This window comes from Octopus bimaculoides, chromosome 8 (assembly GCF_046866305.1).
Source record: "Octopus bimaculoides isolate indiv1 chromosome 8, ASM4686630v1, whole genome shotgun sequence".
NCBI classification, from domain to species: Eukaryota; Metazoa; Mollusca; class Cephalopoda; order Octopoda; family Octopodidae; genus Octopus; species Octopus bimaculoides.
Window position 1 is genome coordinate 15941090 of NC_142935.1, and position 20000 is coordinate 15961089.

General features: G+C 40.5%; 1 protein-coding gene across 2 annotated transcripts in view; it reads left to right on the top strand.

Moving 5' to 3' along the window:
• Positions 1-20000, top strand: part of LOC106874982 (gamma-aminobutyric acid receptor alpha-like) — a 534020-nt gene that overhangs the window by 512890 nt on the left and 1130 nt on the right. For both annotated transcript variants that reach the window (XM_089356122.1, XM_089356123.1), the window contains one exon: positions 18983-19212. In XM_089356122.1, the coding sequence (XP_089212248.1) occupies positions 18983-19212 (230 nt within the window). The remainder of the gene's footprint in view (positions 1-18982; positions 19213-20000) is intronic.

The following is a 20000-nucleotide window of genomic DNA, read 5'->3' on the forward strand; positions in this document are numbered from 1 at the left end:
AATAGTAAGATTAAAATATCTTATCTAGATGAACAAAAGTCAGAAAACTACTCTAAAGCATTTTTGGATGCATGGTTCGAGTTCTGCAGTTAGTTTTGCGCTTCTTTTCCGTCCTGGGGCTGCTTCTTTTTTTTTATTATTATTTTTAACTTATGCATTTTAAATTTAGTTTTCTTTTTACTTCTATTTATCTTATTAGATACTCAAAAGTTATAACTAGAAAGACTTTTCTGTCTGCTTCATGGTCTCAGTGGACAAAATACAAATGGCGTTGCCCTGAGAATGGCGAGGGAGAAGTGCTGAAACAGCCACTCCGACTCACTCAATTCTTTAAGCCTAGTACTTATTCTATCAATCTCTTTTGCCGAACCGCTAAGTTACGGGGACGTAAACACACGAACACTGGTTATTAAGTGGTGGTGTACAAACACAAATACTCACACACACAAATGTACACACACGTGTGGGCGTGGGGGGTACGTTGAGCTTCTTTCAGTTTCCGTCTACCAAATCCACTTGGTTGGCCTGGGACTATAGCGAAAGCTACTTGCCCAAGGTACCACGCATTGAGACTAAACACTTTAAAATAAAATGTTTGTATCATAGAACCAAGGACACAGTGGCTTAGCTAGAAGCGATGAGGGGGTGAGTGAGGCGGAGTGAGGGAATGAAGAAGAGATGATTCGCTCCGGGCGAGGTGGAATGCAAAATCAAGGGTTAGCTCAAGCGTCACATGCTCTGGCTATGCAGCCGTAGAGGCCTATATCAGGTGGGTTGGTATTAATAGGATTAAGGCACGCCAGGAAGTTACAGAGTATCGCTGGAAACTACTAACGTGGAGTCTCCCGTGTTAGTTCGTTCTTCTGTATGTGTAGAGATGTGTGCTGTTGTAACAGACATCGTGCTACTTTGCAGGAAATGTTAAAGTCCACTCTAAGTCGGCAGATCGTTTTGTACTAAAGCATCAGTTTGAGGGACTTCTCTGTTATTGTTGGGGTTGGTCTTGGATTGGACTGAATTGGGTTGCCTATGTTCAGTACACTACAACATGAAGGTCTCGGCATGTTCTCTCCACCAACCACGGTCTGACGTGGAAGCCATGAATTTGAGCTTGAGATCATATTGGTTTGAAGAGTCCCCTCTTCCACACTGGCTCGGCAGAAGGGTGCAGCTGTTTTTCTACTCTTACCCAGGAGTAATTAAGTCGGTTACATCGACACCAAGTGCTTAACTAGTACTTATCTAATCGATCCCCCGAAAGGATAAAAGGCAAAGCCGACCTCGGCGAAATTTGAACTCAAAACATAAATGGCGGACAAAATACCGCTAAGCATTTCGTTCGGCGTGCTGACGATTCTGCCAGCTCGCCGCCTTCGCGGGTGGTGGGGTTGCGCCTTGATCGAGCCGTGACCATCACATCCTGATTTTCAACAGTATATAACCTGAACCAAATTATCCAATATTTCTTACCTGAAAAAAGCGGTGAGCTGGCAGAGTCGTTACCACGCCAGGTAAAATGCTTAGCGACATTTCGTCCGTCTTTATGTTCTGAGTTCAAATTTCGCCAAGGTCGACTTTGGCTTTCATCCTTTCAGGATCGATAAAACAAATACCAGTTGAACACTGGGGTCGATATAATCGACCTGCCTCCATCCCCAGAAATTGCTGGCTTTGTTCCAAAATTTGAAACCAATAATTTTTGCCTGGTTTTAAAGACGGTTCTATCATACCTAGAAAGAGTTGTAGCCGTTATTTCTAGCAGCCGATATTTACATGTGTGTGTGAAAGAGAGAGTGTGTATGAGCGCACACATAGATAGTTATGTGTATACGTAGGTAAGAGAAAGATAGGGAAGAGAAAGAGTGTTATTACTATGGTCACGGAGAGAAATTTGCTGCTGAAGGAAATCCCCAAACGATATAATTTCTGAACTCATAACATAAAAAATATTACAATGGAAACCATTTTTTACCTTTCTTTGTATCTCGCACATATTAAACTTAATACAAATATTTCTTATTTTTTGTGTCTATAACACTTTACTGAAAGAAACTTTTGAAAGAAAATTATTACTATATCACTGATGGTATTTCTTTATTGAATTTGAAGGAATAAAATATAATAAAAGTGAAGCTTATTGGTAAGCTGAAATTTTTTGAAATTTTGATATATTCCTCTTGTTTCGAATGTGAAAGGAAAAAACCGTTAAACGTGAATAGTTTTCAATCAACCAACCGGCTTCTTCCATTTTTTTCTCACCGATCTCCTTCTCTATTTTAATATTAGTAAAATATGCAGTTCACAAATTTCAATTGTCTACGAGGAATGTTCCCCCAAATCCCTTAATAACTGCTGTCGTATACAAAAATGCATAAATACATGTTGTACACCCTTTCTTTGTTTGATGCGGCGATTCCATTATGGCAGCTCTTATTTTTTTTTTTTTTCGTCTTTTCATTGTTAATCATTTTATCCATTCTTATATAGTTCTTAGTTATACACATAAACACAGGCACACATGCGCGCGCGCAAACACACGCACACATGCATACATACATACATACATGCATACATACATACATGCATACATGCATGTATACATGCATACATGCGTATATACGTACGAGTAATGCTCAATTCACATGTGTGCGTGCCTATGTGAGAGAGAAACAGAAAAATTGCCTTCAATGCATATATCAGAACCATTATATGTGTGTGCGTGTGTGTGTGTGTGTGTGTGTGTGTGTGTGTGTGTGCTTGTATATATATGTGTGTATGTGTGTCTATATACGTATGTGTGTCTATATACGTATGTGTGCCTGTGAGGGGAGACTTGTTTGTGTGTGTGTGTGTGTGTGTGTGTGTGTGTGTGTGTGTGTGTGTTTGTGTGTGTGTGTGTGTACTGAAATTAGCCATCAACAGTAACACTGATGAAACGTAACCACTACAAAGAACAAAAGAAAAAAAAATCGCCTTTACCCATTCAGCGTAGCAAATTCCTCACCACCACCACCACCACCACAAAATCCAAGAATCAGTTATCCACATTTTCATGCAACAACATATTGCAAGATATTAAGTGTATTATTATGGAAGAACACTGTATATATCAGACAGGCAACACTTGTTCTTCAATGATATAACATAATGTGGTACGGAGCCTACCAAACGACGCCGATATCATCATAGAGAGTACAATATTGAAAATAACCGACAAAATAGATTACTTGTGAGAAGTTATCTGTTAGAAAATAGAACACAGCACAGCATACACATACACACACATTGTCTACTGTATATACATACACATGCATATATATACATGTATATATATGTATTTGTATGTGTATACATACATACATACATACATACACACAAACACATGCGTTCAATACTGTATGGACTGAGATTCCCGTTAACATATCTCTGGCACGTCATTGAACCTACTTAATATAAGTGAGCTAGCTTAGGTGATCAAGGATTGTGATGTCGCTTTGGTGTAGTGGTTAGCACAGTACAAACACGGCGTTCGAATCCCACGAGTAATGCTACAAATCTGTTCTCTGTCTTGATAGATACTACGTCCGGTTTTTTTTACTGCCCCACTCACACTGGTAAGACTCCCCACACACACACACACACACACATACTACGTAGCCTGGCCAACTACGTAGCCTGGCCAATATGCATATGTCTATGTATATTCGAGCGAACGTACATGGGAAGAGAAATGGTGGTCTCTGCTTTGACACCTTGCAACACTGAAGTCTGTTCAAGACATCCAAAGCCAGGTGGCAGTGTTCCAACTAGGGCCAAATTAAGACCCATAGAGACCCTAAGCACTTAAAAGAGTTTGGTGCCCCCATAAAAAGATTACGTAATTCAAAATATAAACAATAACAAACCATAAAGTAAAATTTTATTTTTCAAAATGAAAGAAAACTAACGGTAAGATGGAAATTATGCTTATTTTTTAATACTTCCACTTTATTCACATTTAAAAGTTTTCTCCTACATCTTTTTAGCTGCATTCTTTGATCGTATCCTCACTATGTCACCATGAACACTTCGAAATTATATTACCGATCATATAAACCACTTTGAATATTATTTTAGTGATTTCTTTTATGCCGTAAACCAATTACCATTTTTGTGGTGTCCACCCTTCCCTTGAGGCCCTAAGAACGTGCCTTTTTTTTCTTTTTTTCATTAATCCAATGCAGGCTCCAGCTAAACACAAAGTTTACCACACCCAGCAACAGCAGTATCGTTTTCTCCTGTCGTCATTAACGGAACACATTACACCATTCAGTAAAACTTATGTAGAAATAGCAGGAAGAGAAAGCGAACAGTGGCGTACGACTCTCTTTAGATATAGGACAACAAATCGAGATTACAAAGAAAACTTCCTTTCATTGCATAACAAAAGAGCGGAGCCTACTCCTATCAGCATATTTCAAGTATTTTCCCTGAAAATATAATAGTTTTCTCCTGACCAACACCTGAGTGCAGGTATTACACAGGTCACGTTCATCCTCACGGAAATAAGCAATACGTATCTTTATTGCAAATAGCAGCGATATCCATTGTATAATACTAATAACCTGTCAATAATTCTCTTGGCATTGAATACTTCGCCAAAAGCATCGTTGTCTTCATTTCTTTCGTCAGTACGTAACACGAAGATATTCTCGGAAAGCTCGTTTGCCAACAGCTCTAACAGTTTCGATTAGAACGTTAACAGGTAGCTTCAAAATAATAGGTTTTGATCAATCCTTCTCCGCGTCTTACGCTTTCTCATGCAAATAAATCCACACCAGAAGCATTATCTTCTTTTACCTTTTACTTAGTTTAATCATTGGACTGCGGCCATATTGGAGCACTGTCTTGACTCTACTTCATTTTTTTTAATCTGCTACTTATTCTTTCAAATTTCTTTTGCAGAATCACAAATTTACGAGAGCGTTTCAGACGAGCGGTGGGGGACAAAGACAAATATACATACATACATATATATATATATATATATATATATATATATATATATATATATATATATGCAACAACAATATATATAAACAAACTCTAATTATGTTTTTAGAAGCGGCGAATGTGTATCGTATCGTACAAACAAGACGGTAATATTTCGAACACAGTAGATTATTACCCTTATAAGACGAGGGCAAAAAGTCGTCAACAAAAGTCACGGGACTCGAATCCCGCACTCCTTGGATACCGATTGAGTACTCTACCATTACTTCTGAATTTCCTGACGACTTCATTAATTGCACCATTTGTTGTTGTAATAGTAATTGTTGATGTTGTTGTTGTTGCTGTTCTTTTTCTTTCAGTTGTTGTTTGCAACTCGAGCAAATCGGTCAACAAATTTTCCATAATTTTTACGATTTTTTTTTTTCGTAAAATTCACACAACAAAACTTTGTGAGTTTGTTAACTCCTCTTCGCGTTTCTTAAATCCTCATGAGTTGTTTGAATCCTCGTCGCTACTGTTGTAATTCTTACAATGTTGGATTGTTACAAGGCTCACTTCGGTATACAGTACACTTAGTAAAACCAGTAAAGGCACGACTATATCTGACTTCCTACTCTGTTACTTCACGTATTTCTCTTTACTTATAGTGACTAGGTTATTCCATTCGTCACGTGGGAGGGGTGTACAATTATTACTAATTTCCTACAACAGTATGTATGTATGTGTGGAGGTGCTTGTGTGCATGTATGTATGTACGTATTATGTATGTATGTGATACAATAACGCATCCAATCTTAATATCTTCTGGCAGATTCGAACCTAAGTATCTGATCGTTGTTGTTTTCCGTCATCAGAGAACACTTCCCTTTAAGCAATATATGTTCATAACAGACTTGATTCGACGGTGCTAGGGGACTTTGAGACTTTGGGAATTTGAGACACCGCGGTGTTTCGACCCCCGTTGTGTGTCTCCTCAGTGAAAGCTACACTGCCTGATCGTTGAATCTCTCAAAGGTACGAGCTCTTGCTCAAATTAGCAAACAAAAATGTTTTGTGATGTCTGCTACATATATATATATATATATATATATATATATATATATATATATATATATATATACAAACATATATATATATATATATATATATATATATATATATATATATATATACACAAACATATATATATGTGTGTGTGTGTGTGTGTGTGTGTGTGTGTATAATACCAAGTGCAATGCGTTCGTATACATATGCAGGCATATAATACCTGTCTACTCAACGCTTCCATTACATCCAAAACATATGCAGAATATAAAATTAACTACACTTTTATATTCTACCATTTCGTATTTCTTTCAATATCTTTGTGGCATTTTTTTTTTTTTTTTTACCTTTTGAAAGCTCTATGTTTATCAAAGAACTCTTTATTCTCTTTCGTTTTCTGTATTTATTTTATACTATTTTATCTTTGTATCGTTCTTAATTCTGTCTGCTAGAGAGATTTCTATTTTAGCACAACTCATCTCTAAAATCTGTTCTCATCGAAGTTACACAATCCAACTTTACATGGACTTCTTCCGACAACTTGTAATTTTCATTTTATCATTTTCTCTCTCTCTCTCTCTCTCTCTCTCTCTCTCTCTCTCTCTCTCTCTCTCTCTCTCACTCACTTTCTTTCTCTCTCTCTCTCCTTCCCTCTCTCTCTCTCTCTCTTTCTCACATACACACACACGTAATATATATATTCATACATATATATATTTGTGTGTGTGAGCGTGTGTATGTGCGCACGCACATATATATATATATATATATATATATATATATATATATATATATATATATATATATATATATATATATATATATATATATATAGTCTTCTATCTGTTTCTAGTCATTAGACTGCGGCCATGCTGGAGCACCAGCTCAAAGAATTTTAGCAGAACTTATCGACCCCAGTACTTATTATTTTTGGTAAAGCCTGGTACTTATTTTATCGGTCTCTTTTCCGAACGGCCACGTTACGGGGACGTAAACACACCAACACCAGTTGTCAAGCAGTGGAGGGAGACAAGCACATACACAAAGACATGCACACACGTACACATACACACACGCATATATATATGGATGTGTGTGTGTGTGTGTGTGTGTGTGTGTGTGTGTGTGTGTGTGTGTGTGTGTGTGTGTGTGTGTGCGTGTGTGTGTGTGTGTGTGTGTGTGTGTGTGTGTGTGTGTACATATATATATATTTTTATATATATATATATATATATATATATATATATATATATATATATACGACTTCCTTTAAACTATTTCTAGACGTAAACTTGCCCCAAACTGGGAAACAGAGTAAATCATGATTAATCAGAGAAGATAACATTTCCACTGAAGCATTGACCATTTCTGATAGTCTAAATCAATCTTGATGGGAGACAGGAGAGGTTTAGCAATAGCAACCCTCTCATAATGTCCAGTTTTATGGAGTTCACAACGAAGGATTTTAGTTTGGCAAGGTGTAAATTAGCTCAACTATCGCTTTTGCTGCCGTAGTTTAGTGGTTTTTAAACAAAACACGTTTCACTATTATACGATCCCTCTCTATGAACCTTACCTTCCGTCCAGAATTATGTTTGTCAAATCTGGTTATACTTTGATTTTAGGAATGACAACATGATTTTGAAGACTCTACCTCTCGAAACACTCAATAATTCAGTAGTTTTATTGACTAAAGCTCCAGTCATCCATGCTCCAACAATTTTCTCCCTTTGGAAATCAGATACGAGCGCATTTTATATAAATATCAATAGCTGCAAGAAAAACAATAAGAGAACTATACCATGGAGAGCTCTCATAAGGCATATATACACACATATAAAGACTAGAACAGTTTTGAATCTGTTATATTGCTAATCTTTTATCTTTTAACTTAAATTTGTTTCAGTTATTAAACTGCACTCGTTTGCTAGACGACTAAGTTATGGAGACGTAACTAAACCAACATCGGTTGTCAATTCATGGGGATAAAAGCACAAACACACACATATCATATAGATAGATGGATAGATAGATGGATAGATAGATAGATAGATAGATAGATAGATAGATAGATAGATAGATAGATAGATAGATAGATAGACAGATAGACAGACAGATAGATATAGATAGATAGATAGATAGATAGATAGATAGATAGATAGATAGATAGATAGATAGATACATTTCTTTTATTAGCCACACAGGGCTCAACGAAGATGGGACAAATACAATGTAGAGCTTTTCTTTTTGGGAGGGGGAAGGAAGGAAAAAAAAAAAAAAAAATTGGTGGTGTCGATCAAAAGGGATCGTAGGAAGGGAAAAAGGGGCAGTTCGATCAAAAGGGATCGAAAAAAAAGAAAAGGAAAGGCCGATCAATAGGGATCGTGTATCACACAGTAATGTTCTCGTGTAAAAAGAGGGGAGGACAGTTTAGGTTTAGCCGTGGAAGGAAAAGCCTACGGAAAAGACCACGGTAACCTTGGTCAATATTCTCATTGAAGAAACTATAACAGTAAGTGACTCTCTTTTGCCTTTTTGTTTTATTTTTTTTTCTTGTTCATAGGGTTATGCTCAAGATGGCTCCGTCGTTCACACGTGCCATCCTTGCTACATTCACCCATCTTTTTTTGAAGCATTCACTAGACAAGACTTCCCTTTCTACTCTCAACTTCCTCTTCAGGTGATACTTGAAGAAGTTGATGAGAGATTGCCCAGAGAGGAAAGTCTTTGTCTCTAGACCTTTCAGACGCGTCCACCATACACATTCTTTCGCCATAGCCACAAGTACGATGAAAATAGCTCTTCCTTCCCGTTTAAAGGAAGGAGGCGCGACAATATTCACGATAGACTCGGCTGATAGACCGACTCGTCCCACACGCGATAGCAGTTGTTCGACGTAAGCCCACAGCTCGGAAATGGTGGGACACTGTACGAGTGCGTGCAGAACGGTTTCGTCGCTCTGCCGGCATCTCGGACAGGTCGGCCCCGTGTTTCTCGAGCCATGCCTGTAGAGCTTATCCCGAACGGGTAGTGCTTCTCGATAGCACTGCCAGGCCAGGGATCTCTGGAAGTTGTCCATAGGTCCCGGCCCGAAGGTCGTCTTAAACAGGCGGGTCAGGTATTCCTCGTCGACGCCCAGGTTCGCCCCGAGATCGTCGTCGTACCTTCCCTCCACTAATCCACTATAGAATGCGTTAGTTGTGATGCAGTCGCTCAAGGTTGACCCGGGTTGTTGGAGTTGCCGAAGAGCAGCGCGACACTCGCGGTGCCATTCGCCCTTCCTCGGCCTCTTCTTGATCCATGACTGCAGTTCGGTCATGGAGACGAGCTGCGGGAAAGCGCGCCGCACAAACGGCGACCACACCTGTTCACCGCTGTCTACGTAGAGCCGGAGATGTCGCAGTCTCAGCGCGTGTCTGCGCATCATCAACCACGGCATGCCCAGTCCTCCTTTTAACGGGTGTTGGCAGCAAACGGATCGCCTAACCATCGGAACGCTTCCTTTCCACAAGAAGCGGAAGAGGATGCGCTCCAGTTTGGTGATGGTAGGGTCGGGACAAGGAACGACGGTCAGGCGGTAGTAGATGACGGACGCGATGTACGTGTTCGCCACCTCCGCCCGACCTTTCAGGGAAAGCTTCCTCTCGGCCCATTGCCGGGCTAGAGTGGCCACCCTTCTCGTTATCTCGTCCCAGTTCTTCTCCGTTTGGAGGTCTGGACCAAACCAGACCCCGAGCATCTCAACCGGACCGTCAGTCCAACGTCCCACGACGGAGGCGCTACTTGACGGCATGGGGTTGCTTCTCCAGGTGCCGAGCCGCAAGCCCACTGACTTATCCCGGTTGATTTTCGCTCCCGTTACCGCTTCGTATTCTCTCAGTGTCTCGCCGACAAGCTCGATGTGCTTTTGGCTAGACACTATGACGGTGACGTCGTCCGCGTATGACGACACGCTCGTCCCGCATCCCAACTCTCGCGGGATGCCCCTCAGCGTCGCCAGCTTCCGCAGTAGTGGCTCGAGAGTCAACACGTACAGAAGCGACGAGAGGGGGCATCCCTGACGGACCGAACGTGCAATGTCGAAGGGTCTTGATAGATGCCCATTGACGCGAACTACCGAACGGATGCCTCTGTACAAGGCAGCAATCCAGCCGCGGAAAATGGGACCGAAGCCGGCTGCTATGAGGACAGCCTCCAAGTATTGATGGTCTACCCTATCGAAAGCTTTCGATTGATCTAAATTGATCAGGGCCCCACCCATGCCAGGTTCCTTAACTACCCTCTCTATGATGTAGCGCATCAGATGGAGGTTGTCATGGATGCTCCTGCCCGGCACCGCGCACGTTTGCGCCTTGCCGATCAGTTTCTCGATGACAAGCGCCAACCGCTTGGCTAACACCTTGGCCAAAATTTTCAAGTCTGCATTGAGCAGAGTGATGGGCCTAAAGTTATCTATGACGTCCCCCTTGTTTGGATCTTTCTTCAGCAGCGTTACGGCTCCTCGACTCACAAAACCGGGAATGCTCCCGTTTTGCTGCCAGTTGCAGTACACGGCCGCCAAGACGTCTCCAAACAAGTCTGGCTTACAGTTGTAAAGCTCGTAGGGCAGACCATCCAAACCCGGAGATTTGTCCCTCGAGCATCCCGCCATCGCGTCCCTCACTTCCGCCGCCGTGATGGCACCTTCGCAGCACTCCGCCTCTCTTGCCGAGAGTCGTGGCAGGCTGTGCAGGTAGGCACTGAAGTCCACCCTGCGTTCTCGCTCGCCATTCGTCCCAAACAGTCGAGCAAAGTGCCGCTGAAAGGCCTCACACATTTTGCTTGGCTCGAGCAGTTCGCGCCCCTGTTCGTCCACCAGAGACCGAATGGTGGATTTGTTGCCCTGTTGCGCCTCCGCCACCCGGGCCTCTCGTGCGGCTCCAACACCTTCGTTTCTTAGAGCACGCATCCTAGCCCTGACAACGCACCCTTCGTGTTTGGCGTTGAAGTGTTGGTCAAGGGACAACCTCGCCGCCAAAACGTTGGATGCGATGCCACTTCTAATTGCCTCTTCTAGCTTCTTAACTAGTTCACCCTCTACTCTGTTTCTGTCTATGGCTAGTGCTTTGCTATACCTAACCGCTTCTGCTTTTATTGCTCTCTTGAGGGCAAACCACCATTTGTTATTGATGATGGCTCCTGTCAAAACCCTCTTTACTAACGTGCTAATCCGGTCTCTGAAAACTGGTCTCGACGGGAAAGACGCGTTTAGTTTCCAGTAACCGGAGCCCTGCCTATGTGTCTTATCTAAGTCTAGCGTACACGTCACAAGTTTGTGATCCGTGTAGCTGACTATGTGAAATTGTGGACACCCTATGCTATCTCTATCTACTCTCCTACACAGTATTCTATCTAGATACGATCTCGACGACCCGATGCGGTTTGTCCATGTCCACATTGGCGCATTCGGGTAATCGAGTCGGTACCTGTCAGACAGTTGAAAGCGTCTGAGCAGGTCTTTGAGGCATTTGCATCCCCGTCTATTCCTATCTCTGCCCACATAGTCTAGATGCGTGTCCAAGGTAGCATTCCAATCCCCCACTAAAAGTAAAGGACGAGACGTTCCTAGGAATACTTCTAGACGTCGAAAGAAATCCGGCCTACCTGTTAAAGGTGGTGCGTATACTGATATGAGTCGAAAAGCACACCCATCGCTGCCATCGACATCCAGAACAACCAATCTACCCTCCGGGTCTATGAATACTGTCTTTACTTCGAGATCCAGACTCTTGCGAAAGAGTACCGCCGTGCCACTACCGCCCATTCTCGGCAGACAGGGAGAAAAATAAATGTTAAACTGTCTGCCAAACATGGACGATAGGGCCCGCGGATCATGGAGTCTGGTCTCGCTTATGGCTATGATTTCTAGTTTATGTGACTTTATGTCATTTAGGAGGTACCCTTGTTTCCAAGGGGACCCCAAGCCACGCGCATTTACACAACCAATCTTGAGCATCATTTTGATTTGAGTGTTAAAGTTTTATAAAGAGAGTCACTTACCGTTTGAGAGTTTTTGTGTCTCCTCCTTCGGGTTTTCTTCGAGGAGATCACTATATAGTTTTTTCGCCAGGTATTTTTGGCATTTGCCAACTGCCTTTGGAAAAATAGATTTTAGTGTGTGGTGCAGGGTTGGTGTTATGTGTAGTATTTTGATGTGTTCTGGCGGTGTTGTGTATGGGTGGTTGCTGGTTTTTATGTCTTCGTTTGTTATGTTTGTTTTTGTGTTGATGTATTCCATCAACTCTGAGTTTTTTGTGTTGATGGCAGTGAGCATTGTGTGTGTACTTGCTTTTGGGGTTTTGTTGCTTGTGTTGTAGTTGTGTGTGCTTGTGTTGGTGTCTGGAGTGTTTTCGGGAGTTGTGTATCTCCCTGCTTTGTTTGTGTTTGCTTTTCTTTTCTTGCTCCTCTTCCTCCTTCCTTTCTGGGCTATTTGCCATTCCTCATTACTTTCATCTTCCGACGAAGGTTCTGAGGAATCGGAAGGGGGTAGGGGCAAATTGTGAGCGTCTGTGTGTGCTTGTGTGAGTGGTTGTGTTGCTGTTTTTGTTGGTGCTGATGGCTTGTTATTTGTGTGAGGTGTGTGTGATGTGGGGGAGGGGGAAACAGTCTTGGAATTTTCTTTCTTTTCCCCTGCTTCCTCACTTGTTGTTTTTGCAGATGCTGTTGTCTTCTCAGTTGCCAGTGTTGCTTGTGTTTCTCTTGTTTTGATTGTTGATGGTGGTGTTGGTAGTAGGGTTTTTTTTCCGGGTTTTGGTGGTTGCCCTTGTTGCTTTTTTTGGTTGGCGGCGGTTGGGCAACTGTCCTTGAGGTGTGCCTCGCTGCCGCATACATAACAACGTGGCCGCCTTCCTTCCACCACTACATATAACTTGTGGTCCTTTGCCAGTTGGATGTGTGTGGGGATCTTTTGGCACTCCTCTTCAGTGATGTGGAGGAGGACTTCGACTTTTTTTCCCCCTTCCCAGTTTTTCTCCTCTGCAGTAGCAATTTCTAATATATTTGCCTCCTCCATTTCGAGGCATATAGAACCTACTATCCACTGTGTTTCCACTTGTGAAGGGACATTCTTTACTGTCACCTTCGTCACTCTCTGTCCAAGATAACTCGGTATCATCACCAAGTCATCTGTGTGGAGAGAGAGTGTTGAAAATTCCTTCGCTAACTGTTCGCTCTTAAAGCGTACTAGGACCGTGGCAAATTTTCGTCCCCAAGTAACATGACTTTGAAAGGGCCATATCGGTTTGAGACAAATCTCAATTTTTTGGGTGGAGAAACTCTCCGGTCGCTTCGTTTTCTTGTTGATAAGTCTGTATGATATGTGCTTCTTGTTTGTATTTTCAATAATTGCTTTTGGTATGTGTATTTGTACAGTGTCACCTTCTTTCGTGAGAAGGGATTTTGTGTCATTGATTTGTTTTTGGGTGAATGTTAATATTGTTCTTTTTTCTTTCGTTGCATCGGCAAAATTTGTTTTTGTGATGCTGGCAGATATGTTGTTTGTGGCGTTTGTGGTGTTGTTTATCTTGTTCGTCTTGTAGTTGTTGATGGTGGTATTGACAGTGGTGTTGGTACTGCCAGGTTCAAAGGTGGTGGTAGTGGCGGCAGAGTTTGTCGAAGTAGTGGTGGTGTTGGTGTTGAAGGTCGGTGTCCTGTTGTTGTTGCTGTTGTTATTGTCACTGGTAGTAGCAGTGGTGAGGACAGTGGTCGTGTTAGCAAGGACATTTGTGTCGTTGTCGTTGTTGTTGCTGTTGTTGTTGTTGTCTTTGTCGTTGTTGTTGTTGTTGTCACTGGTGACGGTGGCAGGCAAGACTGCTGTAGCAGCAGAGTTTGTACACGTGATGGTGGTAGTGGTGGTGGTTGAGGCAGCAGCAGTTGACTCAGAATCATTGCTCTTCTTCATCACTTGTCTGCGTTCATGCGGAACGGCATTAAGTGTTTTCGCCTCTGGCATTAGGAGCGGGAAGTCGGCCTCGTTGAAAACCTTAGCCATATTCGTTTTAAAGAATATGGCTAGGAACGAGGAAGATATGTTTGAATTTTTGGAAATAAGGCTCTAAATAGAGCTATTTCCGATTTGAAAAATATATGTTCACGAAGTATTTTGTGTTATACACAACTTATACAAAATTTTAAAACAAAATAGGTCTTTTAAGAGGTGAAAAATGCAACTTACATGGGAGCCGATGTGTCTACCGTCCGTCCATGATGATAGATAGATAGATAGATTCGTGGTAACGTAGGATATGTCATCTCATCAGATTTTAAATGTATGTATGTATTTATGTATATATGTATGCATGTATGCGTATATGTATGTGTGTGTATGTGTGTTTTCGTGTGTGTGTATACGACAGTCTTCCACACAGCTTCTGTCTGTCTACTCACAAGGCATTGACTGACCAGGGCTACAGTGAAAGACATTTGCCCAAGGTGCCGCACAAAGGGACTGAGCTCTAAACCACGTGACTACAAAACGAACGCCTTAACCACACAACCATGACTGCGCCTATAAACAAGAATGAAAACTTTGTTATTAAAATCTGAGATTATTAACAACTGCCTTCAAGAGATATAATCATTTTTTACCATACAGAATCGCAATTGTCTCTCACGTTATTAATGCGTCTGTTCCTATCTTTGTATTTCTCCTTTTGTCTGGTTTCTTCTCTCGGGATAAATGTTTGCGATATGATGCTTTGTTTAGAACTGTTGTCATCAACACATTGTTGGTAACAGAGCTGAAAGAGTTCTACTATGCATTTATGTATGTATTATGTATGTATGTATTATGTATATATGTGTATGTATGTATGTGTTATTATTATTGTTATCTTTCCTATATCTCGGAAACCACTATCTTAATTTATTTACATTATATATATTTAACAAAACCAGCTGAAGACACTCCGAGAACAAATTGCAGCATCCATTTAACACCCGCTTGATTCCTTGAGTTAAGAAACAATAGCCATTTTCGTGGATGAAGTCTCAACTGAAAGAAAAACAAACATCACAAACTGAAATCAGAATAACAAGAATGAAATAATCTGGCGACTTAATGGACAGCAATGAATAGACAAGAGATGAATTGTCGTGTATGATCCGTGTGTAAGAGTATGTATGCGTATATATGCGTGTGTGTGTGTGTGTGTGTCTGTGAGTGTATGCGCTAGTGCGTGCGTGTCTGCGTGTATATATATCTATTATGTATGTATGTTTGTATGTATATCTCTGTATGTGTTTGTGTATCAGTATGTATATCAGTGTGAGTGCGTGCGTGCGTGCGTGCGTGCGTGTGTGTGTTTGTGTGCGTGCGTGTGTGTGTTTGTGTGCGTGCATGTTTAACAGAAATATCACTTAAGAGACGAAATGCCTTTGTGCCGTGTCTGTCTGAGTGTGTGTGTGTGTGTGCCTACATGGAAGTACGTGTGTGCGTACATGTATCTGTATATGTATGTGTGTGCGTGTGTCTGTATCTGTGTGTGTCTGTGCCTACATGTGAGTGTGTGTATCTGTATGTGTATATATATGCGTGTGACAGTGTCTGTGTGTATACCTACCTGTGAGTGCGTCTGTGTGCGTGTATCTGTATGTGTATGTATGTGCGTGTAACAGTGTGTGTCTGTGTGTCTGTGCCTACATGTGAGTGCGTGTATCTATATGCGTATGTATGAGCATGTGACAGACTGCGTGTGTCTACATGTGGGCGCGTGTGCGTGCGTGCATCTGTATGCGTATGTGTGTGCGTGTGACAGCGCGCGCGTGTGTGTGTGCATGTGTGCGTGTGACAATGTGCATGTGTGCACGTGTGCATGTATGTGTATGTGTGTATGTCTGTGTGTGTGCGGATTTCTGTGTCTGCGTGCGCGCGTGTTTAAGAGAAATATCTCAGGAAGAACCAATGGCATAAATTTGAATAACTAAATTCAAATGTTATGTACCAAATAGCGCATACAATAAATCCTTGGTTTTTAAATATTTCCATGTGAACCCAAAACACAAAACCCTGGCAGCCACTGTTAGCAACTTTCAAGAAAGAAAAGAGGTAATTTCGAGAAATTAAAAATAAATTTCCATCTTTTATTTCATACGTACTTGGTACAAATGAATGACATTGAAAATAATTTCGTTGCTAAAAAGAACTGCCCCACCGTACAACAGTTTAGGTGAGCGTCTATTACAATAGATCCGAACTGGCCTTTACCTGCGACTGAATTTGGTACAGGCAAACTGTGGAAGACCATCGTCAGTGTGTGTGTATATATATATATATATATATATATATATATATATATATATATATATATATATAGAGAGAGAGAGAGAGAGAGAGAGAGAGAGAAAGTGAGAGAGAGAGAGGAGGGGGAGTGGAGGGAAGGAGAGGTGACACACAGACAGACTGGCAGGCAAACAGACATTCGAGATGTTCTTTCTCTATCCCTCTCTCTCTCTCTCTCTCTCTCTTTATACATACATACATACATATATATATATATATATATATATATATAGATATATAGATATATATATATATATATATATATATATATATGAGTAACAAAGATGTATAAGTGTCAATTCATTACGGCCGTTTCGAGCGACTCTTTTTAATTGATCAATGAAAGCATTACATCATTACAAAGAAAACTGTTCTCATCAGATGACCGTATAAACCTCAAATATAAAGGGCAAGTGAGATATTTAAACATATTATATATATATATATATATATATATGCATTGATACCTGGACATGCATTGATACCCGATAGAATAAGTACAAGGCTTGCAAAGAATAAGTCCTGAAGTCGATTTATTCGACTAAAGGTGGTACTCCAGCATGGCCGCAGCCAAATGGCTGAAACAAGTAAAAGAATAAAAGAATATATGTATGTGTGTCCCCACCACAACACTTGACAACTGATGTTTGTTTGTTTACGTCCCCGTAATCTAGCAGTTCAACAAAAGAGACCGATAGAATAAGTGCCAGACTTATTTGATCTCTTCGTCTAAAACCCTTCAAGGCGATGATCCAGCATGGCCGCAGTTCAACGACTAAAACAAAAAAAAAGATCGTGTGGTAAGTAGCTTGCTTACCAACCACATGGTTCCGGGTTCAGTCCCACTGCGTGGCACTTTGGGCAAGTGTCTTCTACTATAGCCTCGGGCCGACCAAAGCCTTGTGAGTGGATTTGGTAGACGGAAACTGAAAGAAGTCTGTCGTATATATGTATATATATATATATATATGTATATGTATGTGTGTTTGTGTGTCTGTGTTTGTCTCCCCACCATCGCTTGACAACCGATGCTGGTGTGTTTACGTCCCCGTAACTTAGCGGTTCGGCAAAAAGAGACCGATAGGATAAGTACTAGGCTTACAAAGAATAAGTCCTGGGGTTGATTTTCTCGATTTAAGGTGGTGCTCCAGCATGGCCGCAGTCAAATGACTGAAACAAGTAAAAGAGTAAAAGAGTAAAAGAGAATGGGAATATTTCCTGATGTTTGCCTCTATGCTTAGTTTGACAAAGTCGACAGACAAATATTCATGTTTGCTTTTGTTTATGAGATAATATGGTTGGTGGTGATCATTACGGAAAAATTCGATTACACAACACCCGCCCACCGCCTCTCCATTGACAAGAATTACAGCCAGAAAAGTCAAATGCTGCTGGGCTACTAGCGTAATGAGAGAGCTATGCATGATCTCTGAATAGAAAAGATGAAAGCGTTCCCAAAAGAAGAATGACATTAAAAGAACCTTTCATTTGAATTTTTAAACTGTTCTGTATTTTTCTGAATTTGTCAATTATTTTATTTATTAAATACAATTATTTGAAAGATGTTAATCAAATTGAACATGAAATTGTCTTTGTCCTCTTTTTTCTTCTCTCTCTCTCTCAAACACTGAAGCGATCACCTAGCTCTAGTTAAAAGTAAGTTGAATTCTGCAGAGATCAACTTTGTCTTTCATCTTTTCGAGGTTAATAAAACAAAGTACCAGCAAAAAAGAAACGGGATCGATGCTAGTGATTAGCCCTCTCCTCTTGTGCCCTGTGTCAAATCAGAAAAAATTATATAAATTGTTCGTCATGTGCTAAACCAGAAACTTGAAATAAAGACTAAATGCAAAACTAAACTTACTTCCAAAAATATCAATGACAGATGGAAAAGAAGATTGTTTGCTTTTTGTAGCTCAGCACCAAAAAACACATATTGGCAAAGCAAAAAAGAATCAGAATCGATTCTTCTGAAGAGCTTCCACACAGCATTCATCTACCACATCTCATTCACAATGCCTTGAACGACCTGATGTTATGATATAAAACACTTACCGAGAGGTGAATCAACCTGAAAACAAATATAGTTATGAAGCAAACCGTTTCACCACATAAATACTTTATCCCTACAGGGCTATAAAAAGCGAAGTCGAACCAAACGACGTTTAAGCTTATTACGTAAAAACGTTTTAAGTGCGGTATTGCCGTTTTTCGTCCATCTTATATCTCATACACACTGGAAGATATATAATAAAATAACGGATGGTCAGACAGTTGTTAATGGCTTCAAAGCATTTATAAAGTAGTTTAGCAGAAGTATGGATATATATATATATATATCGAACGCCACGCATCCTTTTCCAAGTAAGTTTTATCTTATATATATATATATATATATATATATATATATATATATATATATATATATATATATATATATATATATCATTAAGCAAATAAACAGAAAAATCAAGAAAGCGGGAGATTGTTGTAGTTCTTTAGATAAGGTAAATATCCGGAGAGTTCATACCCGAGCCTCAATCCGGTCAGAACATTAATAGTGCGTATGTATTATACGCATTTTTCGCGGGTTCTTACACATTAACACGTATTCTTACATATTTTCAGGTACAACGACAGTTTTAACTATGACATTTCTTGGTCTGGATATCCGCACAGACCTACCAAAAGTATCCTACGTCACAGCTCTTGATTATTATGTGGCTGTCTGCTTTGGTTTCGTCATTTCCACCATAATTCAGTTTGCAGTCGTACATTATTTCACGAAATATGGCACTGGCGATATGAATATGGTTTTTCAAACTTCTGACGATAGCGATGATAGTGGAGAGATCGGGGTAAGTATTAGCGTTCGTTACGTGTTGCTTTTATTTTATTTTTTCTTTCTTCTTATTCAAACTCGGATCGATTCGTATCAAACATACCTTCAATCGAAGTGATTTCCTACCGCGACCATTCATCATTTAGAATATTGTAGACTAATGAACTACATACTTCAATATGCTCTTAATTTGTTAAACGATAGGGTGTGTTTCATTTGAGGAAAATTTTGCTGTTTTAGTAAGTCAAATGGCCATGCAGAAGTCGCCGTATCGGCGTAATCACGCGCACACATACACACCCGTGTGTGTATGTATGTATGTATGTGTGTATGTATACTTTCATGTACACACGAATGATCTCTTAAATAAACGAATATAGATTCCACTATTTCAGAAGTTGAAACCCCATTTTGATAACACTCCACCTTTGCCCTCGTAATTCGCATTTCAGTAAACTTAATTTCATATCTAAAGGCGAAATAATTTTGGAAATCGCCAATGAATTGTTAGAGCGTTCAATAAATTGTTCCACATTCCTTGCATAAAATGAAGCATAAAATTTATTTTTCTTTGATCTACTTACCACCATCTACATAATGCTGTTACCAAGGACTATAAAAAACTGAACCAGAACATTCATTCATTTTCGCTGTCCATTGTTCCAGGAAGGGTCGTGGAGGATAGAATTCCCAGGAACTTCCTCCATCGGATCCTATCGGAAGCAACTATTATTATACTTTCCTTCTGAATTCCCAAGCGTGACCAGCTGAGACTATGGATATCATCCAGTCATCTCGGTTTTG